This window comes from Macrosteles quadrilineatus, unplaced genomic scaffold (assembly GCF_028750875.1).
Source record: "Macrosteles quadrilineatus isolate MER2022 unplaced genomic scaffold, UCM_ALF_1.0 Scaffold_1__1_contigs__length_201487025, whole genome shotgun sequence".
Lineage (NCBI taxonomy): Eukaryota > Metazoa > Arthropoda > Insecta > Hemiptera > Cicadellidae > Macrosteles > Macrosteles quadrilineatus.
The window spans coordinates 103,829,344-103,856,041 of record NW_026542594.1 but is presented as its reverse complement, the minus strand read 5'-3'; the positions used below and the strand labels follow the sequence as shown (position 1 = coordinate 103,856,041).

At 34.5% G+C, this 26,698-nt stretch overlaps 1 protein-coding gene across 5 annotated transcripts in view; it reads left to right on the top strand.

Moving 5' to 3' along the window:
* The window catches only part of LOC129002906 (calcium-transporting ATPase sarcoplasmic/endoplasmic reticulum type), a 111,150-nt gene that overhangs the window by 12,809 nt on the left and 71,643 nt on the right, over positions 1-26,698 (top strand). For 3 of the 5 annotated variants that reach the window (XM_054431382.1, XM_054431062.1, XM_054431143.1), the window contains exon 2: positions 10,540-10,701. In XM_054431382.1, the coding sequence (XP_054287357.1) occupies positions 10,584-10,701 (118 nt within the window). In that variant the 5' untranslated portion in view covers positions 10,540-10,583. Of the gene's footprint in view, positions 1-7,095; positions 7,200-8,518; positions 8,543-10,539; positions 10,702-26,698 lie in introns of those variants that run through there. The other 2 variants (XM_054431229.1, XM_054431305.1) reach the window with 2 other exon arrangements.

Genomic DNA, 26,698 nt, shown 5'->3' with positions numbered 1-26,698 from the left:
TCATAAGTATTCGCATGGCTTAATCACCTCCTAGTTGAAGTTCGTTCGCTACGCTCACTCACCTGTAGGTTGGAGCTCGTTCGCTGCGCTCACTTGCCTTCAGGTTAGCTCGTTCGCTACGCTAACTCGCCTCCAGGTTGAAGTTCGTTCGCTACGCTCACTCACCTTTTGGTTGCAAATTAGCTGTTGTCATAAATTAAAAAAAAAAATAGTGCTGCATCCTGTTGGTAATCCTTGTAACTTGCTATAGAACATCATAGAACAGAACCAACTTGTTTAATTGAAACAGCCGTTAAGATTCATTCATTCCTTTTAAATATGAAAAATCATAAGGTTAACATGGGAAACTCCAGAGCCACTGGGGTGGAGCCCGAAAGACCGATCAGAATAAAAACTACTTAGTTTTCCTATTTAATGCCCAATGAAACGGTGAACCGAATTTCAGCCTCCTAGGTAAATGGGAAGTGGGAGAATTAGCGATGAGTGAGTGAGTGAATGAGTCAGTCAGTGAGTCAGTGAGGGCTTTGTCTTTTAGCGAATTTCCCATATAGGGAATAAGCTATTACCGTAGTACTCATGGTAAGACCTGGACCAGGGACCGATTTTTTTTTTCGTTTTGAGGTCCCTAGAGACCAAAAACACTATCCGTTCAAATTCATATATATATATATATATATTTATATATATATATATATGTGTGTCCGTTAGCGCGATAACTCGAGCAAAAATGATCCGATTTTGATGAAATTTGGTACAAACGTGTAAACCTACGTTTATTCGAACGAGTTCGCGAACCAGCATGATCGGACCATGGGAACGGGGGTTTATGGGGGCTTTTATGGGGTAAAAATGGGTTTTTCCAATTTTTTACCCAAAAAACATAAAATTTTGCAATTTCTTTCCAAACTATTTTGTAGAGCTTAAAAAAACAAATAATTTAGTATATTGAAGCGTTATAATGCGTCTAATGGTTACGGAGAAAATTCCAAAAAATTGTTAATTTAAAATTCCCATGTTATTCTTATGGAGAATAAGTAAACTGTTGTAGTTTGCTTGTTTATTAACATATTTTGCCCAAATTTGGAAAATGCATTCATTTCATACTAAACTATTAACATTTTACAAAAAAACGAACTTTTTACCCTCCCTGTTGCAGCAAACCTAAGTAGTCGTTAAACTAATGCTATTTAAAGGGAACAAATGTGATATTTTTAAGGAGACATTTTAGTGTAAATCCAATCAGGCAAATGGAAATTCGCTTAGTCTGCAGGTTTGCTGCGGTGGGGGTATTATATATTTAGAAGAATAGGAAAATAAATTCAACGTGTTGTCCTATTTAATGATTACGAATATTATACTCATTTATGGACTAACGCGAGTAATTGAGGCTGCAGACGTCGGGTGATATCAGATCTGCCAGGAACATAACTGAAGTTTTGCTTTTCTTGAACAGTTAAACATTTTCTGTGTTTTAAATGCAAAGGAAATTCAATGACTTGGTAAGTATTCATAAAGCGATTCTGCTTTTATCCGGTATGATTTCGAATATTAAATTTCGTCTGAATTTTAAACATGTAACAATACAATCATGTAAATTGTATTTTATTATTGACCTTTGGAGACTAAAGTAGACATCCCATTTATATTGACTGACTTAGCTGTAGTTGATTATTTATATAAAAAAAACCACGTGGTTGAATCTAAATGAGTGTAAACCAATCTCATCCTTAGCTTATGCTTATGTAACTGAGTTACACTCAAGATTAAAATAAGTCATCCTATCACTTGACTTGGTTAAACAGTTTGGCCTATGAATATTCAAGAGAAACTTGTAATTTACTTTAGCATTAGGATGGTGTTGGTGGCTCAAACAAACTACTGTACGTCCATTTTTATTCCAAACCTGACGACTTCATCATGGGGATGGAACGAATTGGCATCTTATATATTTAAACAATTTGCCTTTTATTTTCCGAGTTCGTTTGGCTCTGCTACCCGAACGATTTTCATGGTTGAGGTCTCAAATTGAAGGTATACACGCTCAGATTTGCCTTCAAGCATCGGCATTATATGTTTATCCACAATCCCACTCGGCTTATACGTAAACTAAATTTGCTCCCCTTGCATTTCTTGTGAGAGTTAAATTAGTTTTTTTCTTTTCCGAGTTCTTAGCCCTTCTACCCGACCGATTTTCATTATTGATGTCTCAAATTGAAGGCATGCACGCAAAGATTTCACATCAAGTATCGGCATATATTTACCTACTGCATCACTCGACCATAAAACATAATTTGATTCATTTTTGAATTATTACTTTAATTTAAGATGTATTTCACCAGTTATATATAATCCAAATATGTCCAAATATCCAAATATATAATCTAATATACAGTATTTTGGTCTAAGAACCTTCATTGAAATACCGGCTTTCATTTATGCTATTAGTTATTCAAATCGAACGAGTTTCAAGCAAACGCAAGGCGAACAACCAACATAAAAATTATTTTTATTAAGCTTTTCTATGATTAAAAATCAATAGCTTACTCATCAAAAATTTTAAATTTGATTGTTTTGTACATTACTTTTATGTTAACACTGTGGAGCAACATGTGTCCTCTAGTATACATATAGTTTCAAGGATTTTATATAGTTACATATTGATTTATACAGTGACTAGCTGTACCCGCGGGCTTTGCCCCGTTTAACTTCTTAATTTTCAAGATGAGCTCCTTCGTACGGGGTTGGCATATAGGCTAAGTTTAAAATGCACTTATACTCAAGCTTTGCGTTTGCAATAAGGGAGGACACAGTTTGATAAAACTTGCTTTTTTAATTTACAGTATTCTATAGTGTTACACATCTACCATAGCCATAATGTTCTACCACTTCACCTAAACAATAAAGAAATATAAATTATTAACAATTCGCAAAATATCACATTATTTTTACACACAGTATTTTTAACATTAGGTATATGGAGAGTTCCCTTTAGAAAGGAATTAAGACCTTAAAGGGCAATTGATGAAATAATGGATTGGTTTGCGAAAGGTTTCTCGTCATGACGAACATTTTAACTATATGGTTTATGTGGGTTGTGACTTGTAGTTTTCTCAAAAATTCAGGGGTACTTTGGGATTTATATATGGATTTAATATATCAGCAGCTCTGTTACGTGAACACCTAAATTAATATATATATATATATATATATATCTTTACTAGCAGAGTACCCGTCCTTCGTACGGGGTTGGAATATAAGTATAAAATGCTTATTGCAGTTGTACTCAAGCTTTGCGTTTGCAATAAGGGAGGACACAGTTTGTAAAAATATGCTTCTTTAAATTGACGGTATACTATAGTATTACACATCTACCAACCATTAATGTTCTACCACTTCACCTAAACAATAAAGAAAAACTAGGTGGCGTTTGCAGAGGCATCCACAAAATTGAGCGGAGTCATCAAGGGTTCATATTATATTGTTTTTGTCATACTAAAGTAAAAACAGTAGTTTTGAATGCATGCGTTGCGGGTCTAAAGTAGCATTTTTAATATTTAGGGAGTAAAAATGGTTTTTAGCCTCTATGGAGTAAAAATCAGCTGTTGTCAACTCAGTTGTAAATTTCGATTGTAAACAATTGCATGTATCGAAAATTCAATATGTATCGATTCCTGCTTCGTAATCATTTTAACATACAGTCTACAGTCTCTTCCCGTAGCATTTTAGCATCGCAGATACATTAATCCATTCCCAAACTCAACACTGCTCACCTTTACTACTTCCTTCACCACACCCTACGTCGTGGACCTGTTTCCCTCTCTTCCCATAGCATTTTAGGATTGCAGATACATTAATGTATTTGCCAAAGACAGTTCCCACACTCGGCACTGCTAGCCTTGCTACTTTCTTCACCATTTACTACGTCGTAGACCTGTTTCCTTCCTTTCTCGTAGCATTTTAGTATTGAAGATACATTAATCTAACTGCCACAGACGGATCTCACACTATGCTGATGCTCATATTTTACTACTTCCTAAGCCACTTCCTACGTCGTGGACCTGTATTCATCACTTTCCATAGCATTTTAGTATTTTAGATACGTTACTCTAATTGCCACAAACATTCCCACACTCCGTACTGCTAGACTTTACTACTTCTTTCACCATTTCCTATGTCGTGGGCATGCTTCTATTCCTTCTCATAGTATTACAGCATTGCAGATACAATAAAACTGCTACAAACGGTTTCCAGTTACCATACTCCACATTGCTCACCTTACTACTTCCTTCACCACTTCCTACATCGCGGACCTGTTTCCCTCCCTTTCCGTAGCATTTAAGGATTGCAGATACCTTAATCTAATCGTCATAAACAGTTCCCAAACTCCGGACAGCTTGCCTTGACTACTTTTTTCACCACTTCCTACGTCGCGGACCTGTTTTCTTTTCTTCCCAAGCATTTTAGGATTGCGGATACCTTAATCTAATTGTTACAAACAGTTCCCACAGTCCGGACTGCTTGCCTTTACTACTTCCTTTGCCACTTTCTACGTCGCGGACCTGTTTTCCTCCCTTCCCATAGAATTTTAGGAATGCATATACCTTAATCTAATCGTCATAAACAGTGTCCACACTCCAGAATGCTCGCCTTTACTACTTCCTTCACCACTTCCTACGTCGCGGACCTGTTTTCCTCCCTTCCCATAGAATTTTAGGAATGCAGATACCTTGATCTAATCGTCATAAACAGTTTCCACACTCCAGACTGCTCGCCTTTACTACTTCCTTCACCAATTCCTACGTCGCGGACCTGTTTTCCTCCCTTCCCATAGAATTTTAGGAATGCAGATACCTTAATCTAATCGTCATAAACAGTTTCCACACTCCAGACTGCTCACCTTTACTACTTCCTTCACCACTTCCTACGTCGCGGACCTGTTTTCCTCCCTTCCCATAGACTTTTAGGAATGCAGATACCATAATCTAATCGCCATAAACAGTTTACACACTCCAGACTGCTCGCCTTTACTACTTCCTTCACCACTTCCTACGTCGTGGACCTGTTTTCCTCCCTTCCCATAGAATTTTAGGAATGCAGATACCTTAATCTAATAGTCATAAACAGTTTCCACACTCTAGACTGCTCGCCTTTACTTCTTTCTTCACCACTTCATACGTCACGAACCTCAAGCTAGTGTCGTCATTTGATTAAATTTATGATCCATACCGTTTCTGTTCTAATATATGTGGAATAATGCTTTCAGCTATTTCTTTATCTACTGCATTCAAAAGTCAACAGCTGATCATATGTCGTTGTTTATGTGTCAAATATTGATTCCATAAGGATTACATTGAAACTTTGAGACCCAGAGGGGCGTATTCCTGAGAGTTATTTTTAACGCCATATAGATGTTGGCACTCACCGATATGGTCTTTATCACCATGCAAAATTTGAAAACTATTGATTCAGCCGTCTAGGAGGAGTTTGCGTATTACGAAATGCATAAGAGTCGACGTATAAGAGCTTCGCTCGCTTCGCTCACTCCGCTCAATAAATTATTAAATATTCGCAAAAATCACGAATTATTCATGACATAAAAAAATAACTGTAAACAATCCTACTTTGACAGTTCTCATTGCGTATCACAGTCTGTTGTTGCCATCGATCTCTAGAGATCGATGGTTGTTGCTGCTTAGTTCAAATTAGCTGTACATCAATGCAAAAATAATTATAGTGCTGCACCCTGTAGGTAAATCTTATAACCTTTCAATGCTTTTGTAGGTACTTCATAGAACCAACTTTTTTAGTTGAAACAGCTGACTAAATGCTTTAATTCCCTTTAAATATGAATACTCATAAGGTTAACATGGGGAACTGCAGAGCTACTGGGGCGGAGCCCGAAAGGATTTTTGAGATAATAATATACCTATATGTTAATAGGGAATGTAAGCTATCATCATGCCAAATTTCAGCCCAATCCGTCCAGTAGTTTATGCGTGATTGAACTTCAAACAAACAAACAAATAAACAAAAACACACAAACTTTCACATTTTTATAATATTAGTAAGATTTATGGTAGGGACAGAGAGAAATTTAGAATTCCATCCTTAATATCATAATTATTTTCATACATGTTTTAGACCTCAGCTCACGTTTTGTTTGAATAATTTATTTTTCTCTTGTTTATTTACTTATTTATTTTTTCATTGAAATATTTTTAAGTTAGATCTGTCGATGGACAGAGACTAACTAACGTTATATTAACAGTTGTTATTGTATTTGCTAAATGTTCAAAAAACTGAACAGATTGTAAAGAAAATTGTGATTACAAAAATATCACAATATATTACTGAAATATAATACTGGCTTAGTCGAATGTTACTTAATTATTGTATAACACGAAATTGTCATTACAAAATAAATTAAGTCTGTAAGACCAATCTTATGAGAGCGGTGTTGTTGTGTTGTTGAATCCCTGGCTATTGGCTGTAGTCTGCTCGGATCAACCTCGGTCTAATGTAAACAGTCGCTGAATGTCGGCCAAAATTGCGTGGGACGAGGCTCGAAGTTATGACAGTCATAAAACAGATACATTTGCAGGTCATCTTCTAGAAATAATTTTGTTGGAAAGTTCTGGATCCTTCAAACATTTATGAGTGGTCGAAGGTATTACAGTTCAACAAGCATGCCAAACAAACATTTATTTAACAAATTCTTTGAAAATACAAAATGACTTTAATATCACTTAAACAGTGCCTTTTTCGATTGCTGCAAATTTAGGAACAACTCATGAGTGTATTCTTATTGAAAACTAATAAATTATGATTGGGCACTAAACACTGTTATGTAAGTAAATATCATCCGTTCGACTGGAAGTTATTCGATATAGTGAGCTGCCATGGCCATGCCGCCTAGAGTACCAGATTAAACGTTGACGCTTGTCCAGGTATTCTTGTCTCTTTATAGACAAGCTGGGGCTCATCGCCCCTTCCCCTTCATTGCCGCGTGGTTCTCTGCCAAAATAATTGAGGGTTCTTTGCGTCGCTAAAACCGTCACCGAGGGTTGCCCGGGCCTTACTGCGATTGTCGCTAGTTTTATCCCCCACTCCTGTCCCTCGCTTGTATTTTGGGACTATTTACATAAAAAACGTGTTGCCAATTCCCATATTGCACTGTGCACGAGGGAGTGTCGCTCTTCGTAAGTATTTCTGTGGCATTTATCCTGTTCTGTAGCAAGTTTAGTTAAAACGCTTGAGGAATTCTTAGGGATGGTTTCATTTTGATACTTAACTTATGGGGTTTTTGAAATAAAAATACAATTTCATTCAAGTACCACTTTACTTGTTATCCTACATAGGGACTATTGAAGCAAGAATATGTTTTATGTTTTAATGTCTAAATATTTGGTTACAATGTAAGGTTTTTTCTTGAAATATAGGGGAAATAAATCCACAGAAAAGTGGCAGTGGATTATTATGAAATGTAATAATGCAACTAAATGTTAGGTAAACGAAAAAGGTAAAACAAACTTAACAAACCTACATAACTACACTAGCTGTTATGTAATGATCACTCAATGCTAAAGAATTTTTACGTTGGGTAATGGTTTATGCATCGTGATTCAACACTGGACTGAGGTGGTCACTTGCTTAAAAATCAATTTTACAAGGTAGGCTACCTAGCTGTTGCTGGTTACTCAAATACGCTCAACTGGTTACTGTAGTTTCATAATTTTGCTTTAAAGAGAAATGATAGTTCCATTAATAAGAAAAGATTATTCTAGATAAGTAAATTCTGTTGTTAACATAAAAAAGGTCGACGCAGCGAGTCACGAAGTTTCACGATTTAAACTTTCGCGCGTTACTATGCGGAACACGTCATAAATAAAACCACTGAACAACCAATCGGATAATTCCACATGCAATGGCTTCCATGAGTGCGAGTGAACATTTTTTTCAGTATTAGTGAGGCTGTGGCACCATCATTCCGTATTCCGTCATTCCGTGTACCGTGTAGTTTGCAGTCGTAGATTCTAGTTCGTCGTCTTGCTGCCGTAATTTTGTTTCGTATTTTAAGTTATATATTTGGGTTATTTCATCCGGTATTTATTTAATGTTAAAGTATTGAAACTTCTCTAGCAACATTTTAAAAGCTGAACATTTTATGGTTCTCTAACAATTAACAATGCAGTGTATAACATAATCAAGTGAGCCGTGTTACAGTTTTCGTGCACATCATTCTCTCAGGTGTTGAACGATAGGTACATAAAAATGTTATTTGTAATATCTTTAAACAAGTTAGTTACCTTTGAGTTTATTGCATTGTTATGACAATTCAAAACTATTTACTAAAAGCTTGCACTGATTTTTAAGATCACGTCCTAACGTTTGAAGATAGGTTATATTGCGTGCGACCAACTCTGTTCATAAACTTGGCTAGGCCTAAACAACTATTTGACTGCCGAAACCATTCCTAAAGAAACTGATAATTATAACAAACTAGGCTACGATTTGAAGATCAAAGTGTGCTTAAAGGATCTCGGTGAGTTAATTAAGTAGCCTACACAGGTTATCTGGCATGTTAGGCCTAAAATTTAACTTAGTAGGCTAGGCCTAACCTTTTTACTGTGCACTGCTCATGGAGTAACTCAAGCCTATTTAGGTATCCTAAAAATACATGATATTCCATATGAAGATATTTTTACGCCAATTAGGCCTACTTATATTAGGGCCTAACCTAACCATCCATTAAGTTATAAGTTATCTGGTGATAGGACTGGCCTATCGTAAGGTAACTTATGTAGGCTAGTCAAGTTTTTATTATCAAGTTACCGGTAACGAATTACATTCATTAGGCTAAGTTTGCAATCATTGAATTAGAAACCCTCCCACTGTTAACTTAGCTAAATTTTGTTCTAGGCTAGCCTAAGTTATTTATTTGTTTAACCTCCCAACGGTCGAAGAACCAGTTCGATTCACAAGAAATAATAAGTACCTAACCTAAGTAAGTTAGCTTAGGATATCGTAACTTAACTTGGGCTAGCTTAATTATTAAATAAGTATTAACCCTCCGAGTGTCACACGTCATAAAAATGACGCACAACACACTTTGTGTAGGGTCACGCGTCACTTTTATGACGCACAAACATCGTTTACGGCGAAGGCTCTATGACTGACTGAATCGGATTGAACTGGATCGAGTTAGGTATCGTTCTTTCCGTAATATTCTAAGCTTTCTCCAGAGGTCTGTCTCTAAGCGCTATTCATTTTAGTTCCGAAAATATTGTAGCAGACAGCTGACGTGCGTGTATTTGTAAACAGCTAGGTTCCCCCGGACCGATGACTGATGTGTTTTATTACGTTTATCATTGTTTTAGTGTTAAAAATCAAAAGTAGTGATATACGTGGTGCATTATAAGAAGATTTAAGTGGTTTTGAAGTGCTGGTTGATGATCCTGAAGAAGTAGGTAGTGATATTGATGTAAATTATCAGCCAGATTCCTAGCTATGGTTAGGCTATGCATTCTTAGCTAAACGCTATGTACTGAAATCCGTTTTTCGCTCATAACTTATTTATTTGATAACTTACCTCGCTATATGATTATATATTTGTAATCCTCATTAAATTTAGAACAAAGTGGCTATTTTCAAATATTTATAGGCCTATAATTTATACAATTTCATTGAGCGCGAACTTATTTTTTTTTTGAAAATTTTTTGAAATTATATTTTTTTTTTACCTAAAAATTTTTTTTTGAAAAAATGTTCCTTATGTTTTATATATAATATTGAAGCCCATGATTTTCCAAACAAAATGGTACGGTATATAGAACATTAGAATTAACATTGTTTTAAGCTTCTCAGATCCGTTTTAATAAAACCTTGCAAAGGGGCCAAAAATAGGTGGACATTAAGGCCTAAACTATGGACACTCGGAGGGTTAATGTGAATTAAGTTGGCTATTCTTGAAAAATGACATGCAACAACTTTTACAATGAGCATTAGGCCTATAAGTTAGCCAACAGAAATGAGCTCATTGCATTATCATAGGCATATACAAAACAACTTAAATCAGCAATTATGAAAACAAATCACTGAAAGGTGACGGTGTTTAGGTTATGTTTATTTAAGTAAGGTTAAGATGTTGTCTGTATTTTGTTTAAAACTAATTAATGTTTGTCGTCTTAGGTTTCTTCTTCCCCTAGGCAATCCCATCAATCCTTCATGTTTGTTTACACTTAGTTAAACAGTAAATGGCGACAGAGACAAGCAGTCATGAATTACCATACACTAAAAAAATTTAAACGATTAGGGTTTAACTTCGGGTAACTTAACTTACATATGTAAATTAGGCCTGTAAGTAAGGCCTCAAAGATAAATTTTTAAGTTAATAAAATACAGTATATTCATAAAGAACACACCATGCACAATTTATAATTATTTTAACCTGAACTTAACTTATTTAGCTTTGTGATAAACTGTGAGAAATTCATCACTTGGTGTTTATTGTAACGCTAATGAAAAGTAATTTTGTTTCAGATTAACCAGTTCATGTGCCGGTGAGGTCAGGTACACACGTCGCCATGGAAGACGCCCACGCAAAGACAGTAGATGAAGTTTTAAATTATTTCAGTGTTGATCCTGAACGGGGATTAACGCCAGACCAAGTTAAAAGAAATCAAGAAAAATACGGCCCCAACGGTAAGTCTTCTAATAATAAATTAATTATCATAAGATGTAACAGTTAAGCTTCAAATGTATTTATCCAATCAACACTCCTTGTGACTCAAAGCTAGGCCTACTTGTAATTTTTTTGTCATGCTATGAATTTAGTCTGTGTAAATTAGTGTAGACTTTGCTAACTTTACTGAACTCGTCCATGTTTAAGTTATCCATGTCCCGTGCGCACTTATATGTCCCTAAAGTTTTGTTGCGGGGGCTTTGTTTAACACTCATGGGAGCTAAAAAACAACTGGTCACGTGGTCCAAATCATGGTCGTATATGGTACCTAAATAAAAAATATTGGTTTTTCTTTTCCGAGTCGGCTTAGCTCTTCTACCCGACCGATTTTCATAATTTTGGTCTTAAATTTAAAGTATGCACGCACAGATTTCACATCAAGCATCGGCATCACCTGTATAACTTGAGCAAAAAAACATAAATTTGATTATTTAGAATATTCTTACTTCAATTTAAGGTGTAGCCTATTTCACCAGTTATAATTATATAACCTATATAGGGCCTATATTATGGTTTAAGAACCTTTAGTGAAATACCGGCTTTTATTTAAGCCATTAGTTATGCAAGTCAGACGAGTTTCAAGCAAACACAAGGTGAATACAACCAACATGAAAATGATTTTTATAAGGCCCCACATTAAGTTGACATTATTTTTAGAACGCTTTTAGGCTAATTTAGAAACTATAGGCCTAACTTGGGTATAGATTTGCGGTAGGGCCTAACCAGAGTACTCGTCCTTCGTACATGGTTGTATCAGTGTAACATGCTTAAATTGCAGTTCCACTCATGCTTTGTGTTTGCAATGGGGGAGGGCGCGGTTTCGAAACATTTGGTTCATTAAGTTTACGGTATGAAATGGTTACACATCTACCTTAAAACCACAATGTTTTACCATTGCTCCTAAACTATAGAAAAAAGTAAATGCCCAAACAATTTAAGCATTAACTATTTATACATATTTTACAGTAAAGAGAAATTTGATACATTGTATGTATATTCTATATAAACATTGTATATTAGTAGGTACAATAAATTGTATCTAGTTTCCCTTTGATGTACCTACTTTAATATTTTAATGGAATACGTTAGGTTCAAACAGTACATTTTAACTTCACTTTTGAATACTGAAATAGTTATACCATTTATATTTGGACCAGCTGTGTCTAGCCTTTTATCTATTAAAAAACTACATCCATTGAATTAGCCACTCACAGAAAGCGCTACCTCCAAAGTTAGTTGTATTTTATTCCATAGTTTTTGTCACTGAGGGTGAAAGTTGATTTGACATAAAATATGTTGGCTAACTGTAAGTCGTCCTATCAGTTGGAATTATTTAAAATTGGCAGTATTGCAGTATTGAACATAGCCTAAGTCAGTAATTTACAATCAGCTAAAAAAAACTGGCTTATCAACTTTAACACAGGGATACAATGTCTTCTTCTATCAATACTCATAGGTGACACTTTACCAGTTCCATAGTTCAAGGCATTTAAGATTACCTAAATTAGGGCCTACACACTCAAACCATTGATTCAAAAAACAAAATCGGTTACACTTTTACTTTTTTTAGCGAATTTCCCTATAGGGAAGTAGCTATTACCGTTGGTGGCACGGTAAGACCTAGACCCGGGACCGATTTACTTTTTCATTTTGATGTCCCCAGAGGCCAAAAACGCCATTCGTTCAAATTTTAGCGAATTTCCCTATAGGGAAGTAGCTATTACCGTAGGTGGCACGGTAAAACCTAGACCCGGGACCGATTTACTTTTTCATTTTGATGTCCCCAGAGGCCAAAAACACCGTTCGTTCAAATTTTTATATATGTATATATATATATATATAGACTTGTATATATATACGTCCGTGAACGCGATAACTTGAGTAATTTTTGTCCGATTTTGATGAAATTTGGTTTAAAGGTGTAAAGCGGGATAAACTTGAATGAATTCGCGAACCAGCACGATCGGACCATGGGAACGGGGCTTTACGGGGGGTTTTATGGGGTAAAAATTGGTTTTTCTCACTTTTGACCCTCAAAACACAAAATTTCCCGATTTCTCTTTAGACCTTTTTAAAGAGCTTAAAAAAACAAATAATTTAGTATATAAAAGTATTTTTGTTCGATTATTAGTAACGGAGAAAATTTAAAAAATTCTAAATTTAAAATTCCCATGTTATTCTTATGGAGAATATTGTCAAATGTTGTAGTTTGCTTGTTTATGGATACATTTTGATCAAACTTGGCAAATTTATTTATTTTGTACTAAGCTATCAATATTTTACTCAAAAACACACTTAATTAGTTTCCTTGTAGCAGCAAACCTAGGTACTCGTTAAACCTAATGTTATTAAAATATATTTAACTGAAAATCAATTCAGACAAATGGAAATTCGCTTAGTCGGCAGGTTTGCTGCGGCGGGGGTATTTATATACCGTATGTATATATATATAATATAGACTTATATATATATACGTCCGTGAACGCGATAACTTGAGTAATTTTTGTCCGATTTTGATGAAACTTGGTTTAAAGGTGTAAAGCGGGATAAACTTGAATGAGTTCGCGAACCAGCACGACCGGACCATGGGAACGGGGCTTTACTGGGGGTTTTATGGGGTAAAAATTAGTTTTTCTCACTTATGACCCTCAAAACACAAAATTTCCCGATTTCTCTTTAGACCTTTTTAAAGAGCTTAAAAAAACAAATAATTTAGTATATAAAAGTGTTTTTGTTCGATTATTAGTAACGGAGAAAATTAAAAAAATTGTGAATTTAAAATTCCCATGTTATTTTTATGGAGAATATTGTCAAATGTTGTAGTTTGCTTGTTTATGGATATATTTTGATCAAACTTGGCAAATTTATTTATTTTGTACTAAGCTATCAATATTTTACTCAAAAACACACTTTATTAGTTTCCTTGTAGCAGCAAACCTAGGTACTCGTTAAACCTAATGTTATTAAAATATATTTAACTGAAAATCAATTCAGACAAATGGAAATTCGCTTAGTCGGCAGGTTTGCTGCGGCGGGGGTATTTAAGGATAATAAAGTAAACTGCCTACAATTTAATTTTATAAAATTATCTTCAACTTAAATTAAGCAGCTAGGGAAAAACTAAATTGATAAAATTATAAAAAAGTTATAGACAGAGAAATATAGGATATATGACCTTAAAAGAATTGCAAGAACACGTTTTATGATTTTATTTTGTAGTATTGGGTGTGCAGAATGCAGGGTGTCTAGTAGTCGGGAAAATCGGGAATTAGTATTGAATTTCAAAATGGTCTTGAAAAGTCGGGATTTAGTCTTAAATTTGATTTCAAAGTCGGGAATTATCATGATTTTGCCGCGATCGTCGTCTTGCGTTTACGTAACCACGAAAGCCAATTATGATGATTGTCCTCACGGCCTCGGAAAATGTTCACGTTTTTGCCGCGATAGTGGACGATGACGATGACGTTTCCAAAACCGCGGGAGACGAGGATGACGTTTCCAAAACCGCGGGAGGCGATGATGACCTTTTCGTGACCACGGGAGATGACGATGACCTTTCGGTGACCACTGGGGACGACGATAACGTTACCGTGACCGCGGGAGACGACGATAACGTTTCCGTGACAGCGGGAAACGACGATGACGTTTCCGTAGCCGTGGGAGACGACAATGACGTTTCCGTGACTGCGGGAGATGACGTTGATGTTTACACAGGCGAGGGAAATGTTGTAATGATTTTGCCTTGATCGCGGAGGACGACGATGATGTTTCCTTCCGTGACCGCGGGAGACGATGATGACGTTTCTGTGGCCGCGGAAGATGACGATGACGTTTCCGTGACCGTGGGAGTCAATGATGATGTCTACACGGCCGCAAGAAATTTTCATTATTTTGTCGCTATCGCGGACGGCGGTGATGACGTTTCCGTGACCGCAGGAGACGACGATGGCATTTCGGCGACCGTGGGAGACGACGATGATGTTTACACGGCCGAGGGAAATGTTCTGACGATTTTGCCGCGATCGCGGAGGACGACGATGAAGTTTCCGTGACCGCGGGAGACGACGATGATGCCTACATGGCCGCGGGAAATGTTCATGATTTTGCCGTGATTGCGATTGTCGACGATAACGGTTCCGTGACCACGGGAGATGACGGTGATGTCTAAACAGCCGCGGGAAATGTTCAGGATTTTGCCGCGCGGACGACGACGACCATGTTTCTGTAACCGCTGCACGGAGTTGGAATTTTTTTATTGCTGCATTATTTCTTTACTTGAAAACTCCACATTATCATAATACTACTTTATGACAAAGACAGGGGTTGGTGTAGTATTATTTAGAAAATTTGGTTAAGCTATAAAAATTGGTATCGGTATCAAGAATCGATACATTTTGGTATCAACGCCCACTAATTGGTGAAAAAACTAACTTAGTCTTGAAAAATCTGGAATTAATCTTGAATTTTGTAATGGAAATAAACTAGACACCCTGAGAATGACATACCTAGGCTACTAAAAGTTACAAAAAAATCATTCCACGGTAAAACCCCTAGAATCACTATTTAAAATGGCCGCTTTTCCCATCATTAGACATATTTTGAAAAAAATTTACTTACAGTAGACACCCTCTTATCCGAACTCCTCGGGACCGAGGCCTCCGGATGACGGGTTTTCCGGTCAATCCGACGTCGTCAAAAACTTGTTTAAACATTAAACAAGTTTTATACCGATTAAATGCATAATGTAGGCCTATACAGTATTTGACTTAAATTTATGAGATCATTGTATTTATACATGTGATTGCTAGTCTCAAATGTTTCCCACGCGAACAGTCGTTTCAGTACTGCCCACTTCCTGCCGATCTGGCCCGGTTAAACCAATGTGCTGATAAAAATTTTCTCGTTAAAAAAATGTCATTTCCGCCGAGTGTAGTCCGGTTGGGGATTTGCCACTGAAAATAGGTAAAAATCATGAAAATAACAAAAAATATTTTTTCATTTCTTTGTAGGCTACATTGGACTCTATTACATCCAAAAAGTATGATATAATACATGTCTGAATGTTATTATATGTTATAACCAACGGGTTTCGCTCTTTACGATAGCTACAAGATCATAGGACACCTTCTTATTCAAACGCGGTTTTCCGCAACATTAAAATTTCACGTTTTTCCAGAGTAAATTTGATATATCTTGAGAGCCGCTAAAGTTACAATGTTGAAATTTTTACTACTGTAATTATTCTAGACAATATTAGGAAAATATTTAGGTAGAATTATGTAGGCCTATCTAAGTTAATTAGGTAGCCTACCCTAAATATATATTTTTTCAAACTAATTCTTTTTTCTAAAGAAAAATTATATTTAATATGTCACAGCAAAAAAAGTATCTGAGATATTATTAAGAATCTACCTAAATATTAAGTTTAGATAACTGTCTTTAAAAAAAACCAAATTTATCAAAATCCAATGAAGAACTCTCTTCAGAATATCGATTTTTAAAAACCCATACAAATTGACCGAAAAACCTCTATTTTATTTTTTTACCACCTATAATTTATATTTAGAAGTAAACCAAAATTTTGCTATTTTTTGTTAAATTACTGTACCCTACTAGAAAAAAAATAGTTTCACAACTTTCCTAATTTAATTTAAAAAATCACCCGTTTCAGTGGCGAATCCCCTTAACGGTTAAAAGGTGTCCGGATAAGAGGAATTCTACTGTAATACCTATTTCATGCATATTTTTTTAGAAATTGACTAAGGACCACTGACGATATTCAATCGGTAGTTAGTACTTCAATTCGACAGGGAACTTGTTTTTTGCCGCCATATTTTGGATGTAGGCCTAAATAAAAATTTTTCATGTTATGATAGTGTTGTGACACTTCATTACAAACTAGATTTTCACGCTGATTTTAAGGCTAAAATCCGTCTTTAAATAAGTTATCCTTTTTCGTTTTAAGATATATTCCAACGAAAACTCTCCTCCATACATTTCTTACAGACGTTTTGTACTTTTAACATTTTTTTTTGATTATTTTTCTTATATCTCCAGTTCTTATTAAAGCTTGCAGTTCGTTCTATCCTAAAAAAATTCAGTGATATACATAACCTACACAAGTGCTTTTATTTGAGCTATTGATCATTAAAAATGGGCGAGTTTGAGACCAGCTACAAACCCCGACACAATATTAAATTTAACTTTTTAGAAATCAGTTTTTATCCAAAGATTTATATCTCGGGTTGTAAATACTTAATCAAGTTATTTCTGATCTCAAATTATTCACTAAATGCCTTTATGGCTTTAATTTTATTAATCACTGAATAAAATCTGACACATTTAATATGAGTCAGATATCTCTATATATAAATGTGAAATTCCGATCAACGCACAGGCCAAACCATAGCACCTAGAAGCATGAGATTTTGCATACATATTCCTAACATAGGTACATGTATTCATAACATAGGCAGACAATAAGGAGCGATATTACAAAATTCCCAAATGGTCCCCGCCCCACAGTAGGTCGAAGTTGGCATGGAGTTCGTACAGGGTGAATAATTTGTTTTGGGTTTTTGTTTAAATTTGTCTGCAGTTTAATTATCAGATGTTAGAATAAAAATTAAGTTTACTAAGGTTTAAACATCATAGTTGCGTGTCAGTGAAATTAACATAATTTATTGTGGCATTTTAATTTGATCAACTTCTGTTCTAATATGTGTGATTAGTGTTGTAGAAAGTAGAATTGAACTTAGTTTTTATTGAATTTTTGTGATATATAGTTCTGTTAATATTTTTGTAGTTGTTTAAACCCTTTCATATTGTCTATGATAGTATGGACACTGAGGATGTTATTGGGGAGTTCGTTCCACACAATATCATTCTCATCAGAGGAGATGGTGCATGTTTATTTACTTCACTCTTATTCATAATTCATAATTTATTTACATACACTTACTGTGCACGAAACAACTGTTGAACATGTTATGAGGAACTGGGACTACGTTTCAATCTTATCTCACGACAGGGACGGGAATAATTACCTTAATTCCATTGAATACTGGTATGAAATGTCTAAGCCATTTACCTTTGGTGTGTTGTATGAACTGGTTGCGGCTTCACAACTATTCACATTTGTTTTCGAGGTTTATCGGAATGGTGAATTACCGTATATGTCAAGTTTGGTGATGCACGTAATGCCGTGAAAATACTCAATCCCTGTCCAACAGGCACTTAGACGTTTTAGAGCCACAAAAATAGTCCGTTTCTCCCTATTGTCAGCCGATCCCGAAATCTCAATAAAATACATCCAGGCGTAAACGGTGCATAGAAAAACAAAGGAAAAAGCAGGTGAAGAACGCAAGATAACAGTATAAACAAACTCATTCTAAAATATATTCGCCAAAGAATCAATGGATAGTGAAAAATCTATCAGCAATGACATATAATAAGACTATGAAGGAAATAGCTTGGCGGCGATAAGTGCCATGTCGTTCAAATGTAAGTACTGCGAGGCCTTAAAATGGAAAGAAGAAACACAGGGCATGTGCTGCAATGATGGTAAAGTTCAACTACTGTACTATCTTTGCAGCACCTACCTGAACCTTTATGCAGTCTGGTCATGGGCAACCGCCCTGAGCATACACACTTAGTGGACCGGGTGAGACATTATAATAGCTGCTTTAATATGATATCGTTTGGAGCAAAACATGTTGTAGCTGAATTGTTGAGACTGAAGGTTGTTGGCACTTAAACACTAATTTATAAAAGATTTCAACCAATTTGAAAGTTTGCGTAGCGAAGCACGGGTATTCAGCTAGTAATAAATAAACGCTATTGGGGGAGGAAGTCCCTGGAGATTAGGTACTGTACCTTTTAGTTACCATTTGTCACTCCGCTAGATCATAAGCTTTAACATGACACTTAATCGTAAAGATTGGTTAAGTAGGAGGGATGAGAAAGGGGCGTAACAGAGAAAACCCTTTTAGTTGTATTAAGTATGTTTACGAGTAAAAGTCTTCTGATTTTGATGACATTTGGTACAAACGTTGCACCTACATTTATTTATGACAAGTCCGAAAATCAGCATGATCGGCCTATGGGAACAGGGTTTATGGGAGATTTTGAGGTTACCCGCTTTTGGACCCCCAATACATAATGGTTTTAATTTCTTTCTAAACTATTTGTAGAGCTTATAATGATAAATAATTTAGTACCGTACATTGAAACATTGCTGTACAACAAATGGTTAACTTAGGCTACTTAGAAAGTTAAAAAAAAACTGTAACCTTAACACATAATCAATACTTACAGCCACACTAACACAACACAGTACCACCCACACACTAACATGAACATACTACCTACATGTAAATACTTCATCAATAATATTAATAATAATAATTAATAATAAGTATACTTAATACTTAAATAATATTAGTTTTTTTAATATTTGTTGCTTGCAAATTTAATAATTCTATTTTTTGTAAACATTCTGTAACTCTTAAACCTAGGCCCTAGCTATTTTTAGGGGGGGGGGGAATTTGTAGTTTGCTTGTTTAGGGATGAATTTTGATTTTATTTGGAAAATTGTTTATTTCACACTAAGCTATTACAATTTCTATAAAAACACTTTATTTCCTTCTCTTTTGCAGGGAACCTAAGTATTAATTAAAATTTACGTTATCTAAATAATCTGACAATTATGGGAATATTTTAGTGAAAATTGTACTAGGTAAAATGGAAGTTTGTTTATCCTGCAAGTTTGTGGACAAGTGGAGCTATAATAGCTCCACTGTAGTAAAATTATTTTACTACAGTAAAACCTCACTAACTCAACAATGCTCGGTTCTCATTGGCTCCTTCGAAGTCACTTGGTAACTGTGCTCCTCCCTCAACTGCACTCTCTGGTGGTCCATATTTTAAGTTAAATTTAAAGTCAATATTTAAATATCAAAATTACTGTTTTTTTATGTCAAACGCATACATTACAAGACCAGACCGTCAGCATCTGTCAGGCGTCTGAATAATCCATAAATATCGATAGAAAGAATTCTGAAAAATTGATGCCGGAAGAGCGACTGACAGTCCTGCGCCGGATGAGTGTAGGCCTTAAATGACTACCAAAAATTTGACCTTTATCACTTTAATAATAAAATAGATGCATCTTTAACTTTGATTATTTCGGTTCCATTTAGAAATTCTAGACATTTTGCATATTGAATTACAAGATTGTAGGCGACTGACCAAGATATTGTCTGGCAAATCTATTCTGAGCTCCATTAAAATCGAGCATCTGGCTTCAAGCCTCTGATATCTATTTACATTTACCCCTATCTTGGTATGTAGCTAGAGTTGTTTGATGTTTTGGTTCTATTACATTTACTTAGGCCCAAGTGTAGCAAACACAAATACAGTTGACTGATAGTTTTATTAACATCTATCCTAATAAAATCAGATATTGCAGAATCGTAGATAGCTTACGTTTTATATATTACTATTCAAATCAATGTCAAAAGTGACTACCCCGGGTGACTATCTTTAGGGAAATATACAATTTTTTTCAAATTAAAGTCTCACAAATGCAAAATATCATTCCATGATAGCTTTGTTTCTTTCTCATGCAATAACATTATTCAATTTCAATTAATTATATTACAAAAAAAAAACACAAACTTGATTGTTCCAGGTGACAATCTAGGCAGTCAAAAATGCTTTGAATAGAAAGTCATTTAAATGTAAGAAACCAATTTAATGGTAACTTTATTATTTTTTCATGCAGTAATTTGAAAATTTCATTGAAGTAGGGTACATCACTCTCGCTAGACATTAATTTTTAAAACTCCCTATTGGTTGTTACATGGAAGGTAGCTGTGATTTATTTCGTACTGTATGACGCTTGCATAACACAACCTTGTCAATCATTACACAGTCACCTTGTTTACGGTGTTAAGCACCCACATTGTGCATCAACCCACTAAACTATTGACCACCTTTTCACTTTCTAAATTGTAATTTAAATGTTTCCCCCAATCTGAGGGCCAACAATGTTTTTTACACATCGTGTAAACATGAAGCAACACTAAAAATGCACACGCCTGTCGGGTATCTGCGATGGAGTTACATTGTAACTATTTCTGTACCTCTGGCGTCAGACTTAAAAGCATAAACCAAACAGACACATTGGGCTGGCATTACTCAATAAACATTTTTTGACTAATATATATATTTTTTGAATAAAATGCTATCTCTGACAGGGTTTAAAAATATGAGCATGCTGGTTTTAGCCTACAAAATGTGAATTAATAAAATAATCATATGTAGGCCTAACTAATTTGAAAAAGTAATTACATAATGTCTCACCAAATCATACTAACAATATTATTAGAATAACATCCAGCAGCCTGTACGCATTGAGAAAAATTACTACATCATGTATTTATGAAGGTTAAAAGCAGTCTATTAAGCAAATTCATTCACATATTGCATATTAATCTGTGTCTATGGATCTACCACAAAAAAATAAAATAAAAAAAACATGGACAGAGATTTGCTCCAGCAAAAAAGGGCATTGAGGATAATGTTGAATTTACGATCAACAGTCTACAGTCTTTTCATTTATGAGTCAATAAAATTTGTTTTGATGAATGATAAAATTGCAATAGGTAACTATATTATAAATATAACACAAGATCACACCGATTGGTAGAGCAGCACAATTTGGAATTTTATAAGAAAAAACTAGTTATTTAGGAAACAAATTTTTACATCACCTTCCAGAAAATTTAAAATTGGAGAAGAATCCAAATACTTTTTAAAATCGCTAAAAAGATTTTTACTGGTAATTGAATCAGCGTTTTACTCCATTCAAGGATTTCTTTTGTAATTGAAAATCACTTAAAAAAAAAATTAAGTACTAACTTCCATTGATTGTTCTCTGTTTGTTTTGTGTTACTTTAATTTTCATTTGATGTACAGTATTAATCAGCTAGACTTATTACTATTTAAATAAAGTAAAATCAATTTGAAGGTCATTAATTGTAAAAGGTACAAGTGTACCGGTTGCTCGAATTCGAGCAGTTGTTAAGTATTACAGGCGTTATTTTAAAACGAATAACAGTCATAATTTCTGATGACTTTAACTTAAAGATTATGGAAATACTCAAGATGTATATAACAGATCGATATAATCAACATTACTTGTAAATATCTTATTATTTTTCAAAAGCTGATCTTGTTTTTTCTACAAATAGCCATACTCATCACAGCCGCATTAGGTTGTCCATAATAACGATTATAATTTATAAAAAAACATTATTTTTATTTCTTCTCCTTGGTGGTGTTCTATGACTTTCCTATGTTTCCATAGTTTGCAAATCGGCTCTTTCAATGATTACTAAGAAATACAGAACAGTGTTAATTCAGTTTACCTTTTAGAAGCCTATATAAAATTATCCAGGCTCTCTCGCTTTCTTCCATTGTAATATTTACGCCAACCCAAATTCAAATGGTAAATATTTCATTTCAACCAAGTCAGTAAATGTTTGTTGCAAACTGTTAAAATTAGCAAACTTATTGACTGTTTACAAAACTTTAAAGGGCCCCAGGGCCTCACTCTCTATTTATTTTCCTAAAAAGAAAGTTTCCTGCACAACTTTACGTTACGCTCTTTCCAATGACACCAAAAACATGTCAATCGGTTCAGTAGTTTTGGAGGATGATATTATAATATTATAATTAATTCATGTTGCGTCCTAAATAAATTGTATTATGAGTTTAAAATGTACTTATTTTTATTATTACTGGGTACTTTCCTGTTATCTGGTACCTGCGAAAAAATTCTTTAACCACAAGTACAACTTTGTCGATCCAGAGTCCAGAGCACATACTATCGTTTAGGTTAGGTTTGTTTAGGTTAGGTTAGGTTAGGTTCGTTTACTTACGATAGGCCTACTCATGTTATTGATAAACTAACCTAACTTAACCAAAGTACAACCAGGTACCAGATAACAGGAAAGAATTTTTTCGCCGGTACCAGATAACAGGAAAATACCAGTTACTGTATAGCCTACCTCAAAATCAAAATAGCCTGTTTGACATTATGACTTTGTAATACATTTGAATGTTCTACCTTAAAAAGGTATATAAGATGAATGTTTTAATAACCCAATTATAAATTCTGACCATTGTACTGCTGTGGTGTTCATCCTGACCTTTGCTCAATTTGATTGTGAATTTGTTCAACAGTAGATAGAGTCACTCTGAAGTTTTATGTCGGTGTGTAGGCTATATACAATTGTTTTCATTCTTATTGAAATAAATGGAACTCATCTTAGTTGGAAACAAAGTATAATTCCTAGTGAGGATTTGAAACAACCAATTAACTCCTTGTCCAGTAGGCCTATATTGCTAATGTAGCAATCTGGTTTCTTTAACATTTACACCTACTGTTCATGATATTCCAAAATCATGTTTGTGCTAATGCGTTGTAATATAATAGTAAACTGTTGGTACAGTTTTCTAAATTTGCCATAACGTAATCATGAACTCAAACTTTAATTTTTGATTTTTAAAAAGAAAATAGAAAGAAATTCAGTAGAGTACCTTACAACCTGCATTTTCATCAATAAAGATAAACTTTTTAGTTATGGTAAAATTTAAAGTAAAGTATTGGAGTGTAGCCAGGTGGGTTAACTTATAAATAATAATACAGTAGTGTAAACTGTGTGGTCGAATCGATTTCCTTTGCAAAGAGTGAAAGAGCTATTTGAAAGCAAACCAACAACATAGAGATCAGATTCAAGCATTCATTTAAATGGTTTAAACATTGCGGTGAGACTTTTCATGGAAAATTAAATATTTTAGAAAATACAACAGCCTTTATTTAAATTATTATAAAATAAGGTTAATAATATTAACAACAAATGCATTTTTGTTTGCTAATGTAGGCTACCCAATCACAATTAATTGGTGACTGGACCAACTTTTTAAAACATTTTTCTCTCAAACTTAAGTTGTTCAAAAGAATAATAGTTAATGGCAAATAGTGGCACAATATTTACTCTTGGGAGCTCGAACGAACGCATTATCAGTCCCAAACGAATCTGACTTATAGTTGCGTGCGAGTAATCCTCGCAGCGGTGAAGCAACGGCGTCGTGATCGAGGCGGCAGTGGCGAGGTGGCGACAATTACAACGACAACGTTGTCGTACTAAGAAGGCAGTGGCATGTGGGAAACTGATGTAACAGATATGTTGACGTCACGGTGACGCACGTGATACAGCTGACTTGATCGGAGGCCAACATAGACATAACCTCAAAGCTAAGATTCATGACGCATTGGGTGGATCAGCTGATTGTGGTTGCTTCGTGGGTTCGTGCTGAGAATGTCGTCTGCTACATACATAAAACTCTCGCTTACAACAGTGCGATTTAAGTTATTCCACGAATGTTCCCTTGTTTGACAATGGTTGAACTTTAATAATTTACACATTTTTAAATAACAATAACAACCCTGTTAGAAGAAAGTTATATTACTGCATTAGCAATTAAATAATTGGTTACATTTTTATCTGCCGTTTTGACCAAAGAAGCGTAAATAAATCGCTGAAAGATAACTTTTTTGAAAGTTTCTGTAGCTTTAATAATTTAAGTGTTAGAGTTTTTTAATTTCTATTCTTTGCTACTTCCAACTATTTGTTGATTTATTTTGGTAGCTGGTTGATGAAGTTTGTATATCCATTGATTTCGTGTCCGTAAAAAGGAGTTTCCATCAATAAATATATAGGTAAAAAATAATAATTAAATAAACTTTTGGCAAAATAATCTGCTTTTTTAGTTGTAAATTATTACAATACAAAAATCATATAAATTTATGCAAGGTACGGTACCGTATAAAATAAATAAATCATATTAGTCTATTAAAAAATAAAGTAGGCCTAAACTAGTTTGGGTGTTCAGCACAACAGCTATTTATATATTTTTCAATTTATAGTGTATCAGGTATTGTGGTATAAAATAACTTGTTTATATTAATCAAATTAGACAAACGTTTGCTCCTTTATTCTTAAGAGTATGGGAAACACCACCAAATATTGAATAATGGCATGCACGTAACAGATTTTTTTTTCATGTTGTCACATTGAGTTGTGTTTGTAAAAAATCACAATGTTAATATACAGGGTGTTTTTTTAAAAACTTGCATCTTTATTTATGTAAAAACCGCAATAGATAGAAATATGCAGTTTGCGGGAATCATCTACTGACGTAGGGGGACCAATTGTTTTGAATTCAACGTTACATTCACATTCCCCCCCTTTCCCCCCCTGCCCCCAACTTAATTTTTTTAAATAGCAAGGTACCCCTTGTGACATATCAAATAAAAGAGCATGAAAAAAGAAAATGTTTGATGAAAAAAAATTGAAAATCGGTTCATAAATTTGTGAGATATTCCCCCCCTCACCCCCCGGAACTTAATTTTTTTTAATAGCAAAGTACCCCTTGTGACATATCAAATGAAAGAGCATGAAAAAAGAAAATTTTTGGTGAAAAAAAAATTAAAATCGGCTCATGAATTTGTGAGATAATCACCCCCCTTTTCCCCTACCCATAACTTGTTTTTTAATAGCAAGGTACCCGCCCTTGTGACATATCAAATGAAAAATAAATTTCACCAAACATTTTCTTTTTTCATGCTCTTTCTTTTGATATGTCACAAGGGGTACTTTGCTATTAAAAAAAATTAAGTTCCGGGGGGGCGAGGGGGGGAATATCTCACAAATTTATGAACCGATTTTCAATTTTTTTTCATCAAACATTTTCTTTTTTCATGCTCTTTTATTTGATATGTCACAAGGGGTACCTTGCTATTTAAAAAAATTAAGTTGGGGGCAGGGGGGTAAAGGGGGGGAATGTGAATGTAACGTTGAATTCAAAACAATTGGTCCCCCTACGTCAATAGATGATTCCCGCAAACTGCATATTTCTATCTATTGCGGTTTTTACATAAATAAAGATGCAAGTTTTTAAAAAAACACCCTGTATGTTTGTTTTGCTGGACGTATTATCAATAGTTTGTGTTGATACCTAATCAGTAAGATTGTACTGTTTTGATCTTATTAAAAACAACAGAACAGACAGGTGACATAACTTATTCTTATGTTTGGCCACCTTATCACACATTACTGATTCATCTTAAACATTTCCATTATTTGGGTGAATATCCTTTTAAAATTATTTTTCATCAGTAATATTAATGATTATACGAGGTTATACAAAACCTACATGCTTAAATAAATGTCTTTGCTTTACTCCTGAGAAATATGTATATTTTTATTTGTTTATATAAAATATATAAATACATGTAAAGTAGACTACCTTGTGCAAATATTTTTTTCGGATGTTTGCACCTATGCCCATATGTGTGCAAGCCCAAAAATGGCACTTTTCATCCTTTAAGTTTTGATAAGAAGAAAAACGTCACTCAAATAATAGTAGTATGCGAAAAATTAAACCCTGTATTTTTGTGAATTTTAATGGTTACAAATAGTTTTATTGGTTTGTAATGGCATGTTTACAGTTTTACTTCATTTTTCACGCAATAGCCATTCAGAAGTGGTTGATTTTTATAGTACGATAATTAAGTGTTATAGTAATTACTACCCTACTTGCAAAGATAAGTTGTATAGATGGAATAAGTAATAAACAGTTTTTTCAAAACATACCTTTGTGGTAGGTTACATATGGTGTCTGTTGGGAACTGCTCTTTTTCTTAGAGGTTCTTGCTGAGGTCCTACAGGGTTCAGTCCTGGGCCCTTTGTTATTTATATGGTACATTAATGACCTCCCTGTTAATTTAGATTGTGATACCATACTATATGCAGATCTGGTTGAAGTCTAAGTTTAAGTCTAACAATCAATGCTTTGCTTTCTCTACACTTCTAACATAACTTTTTG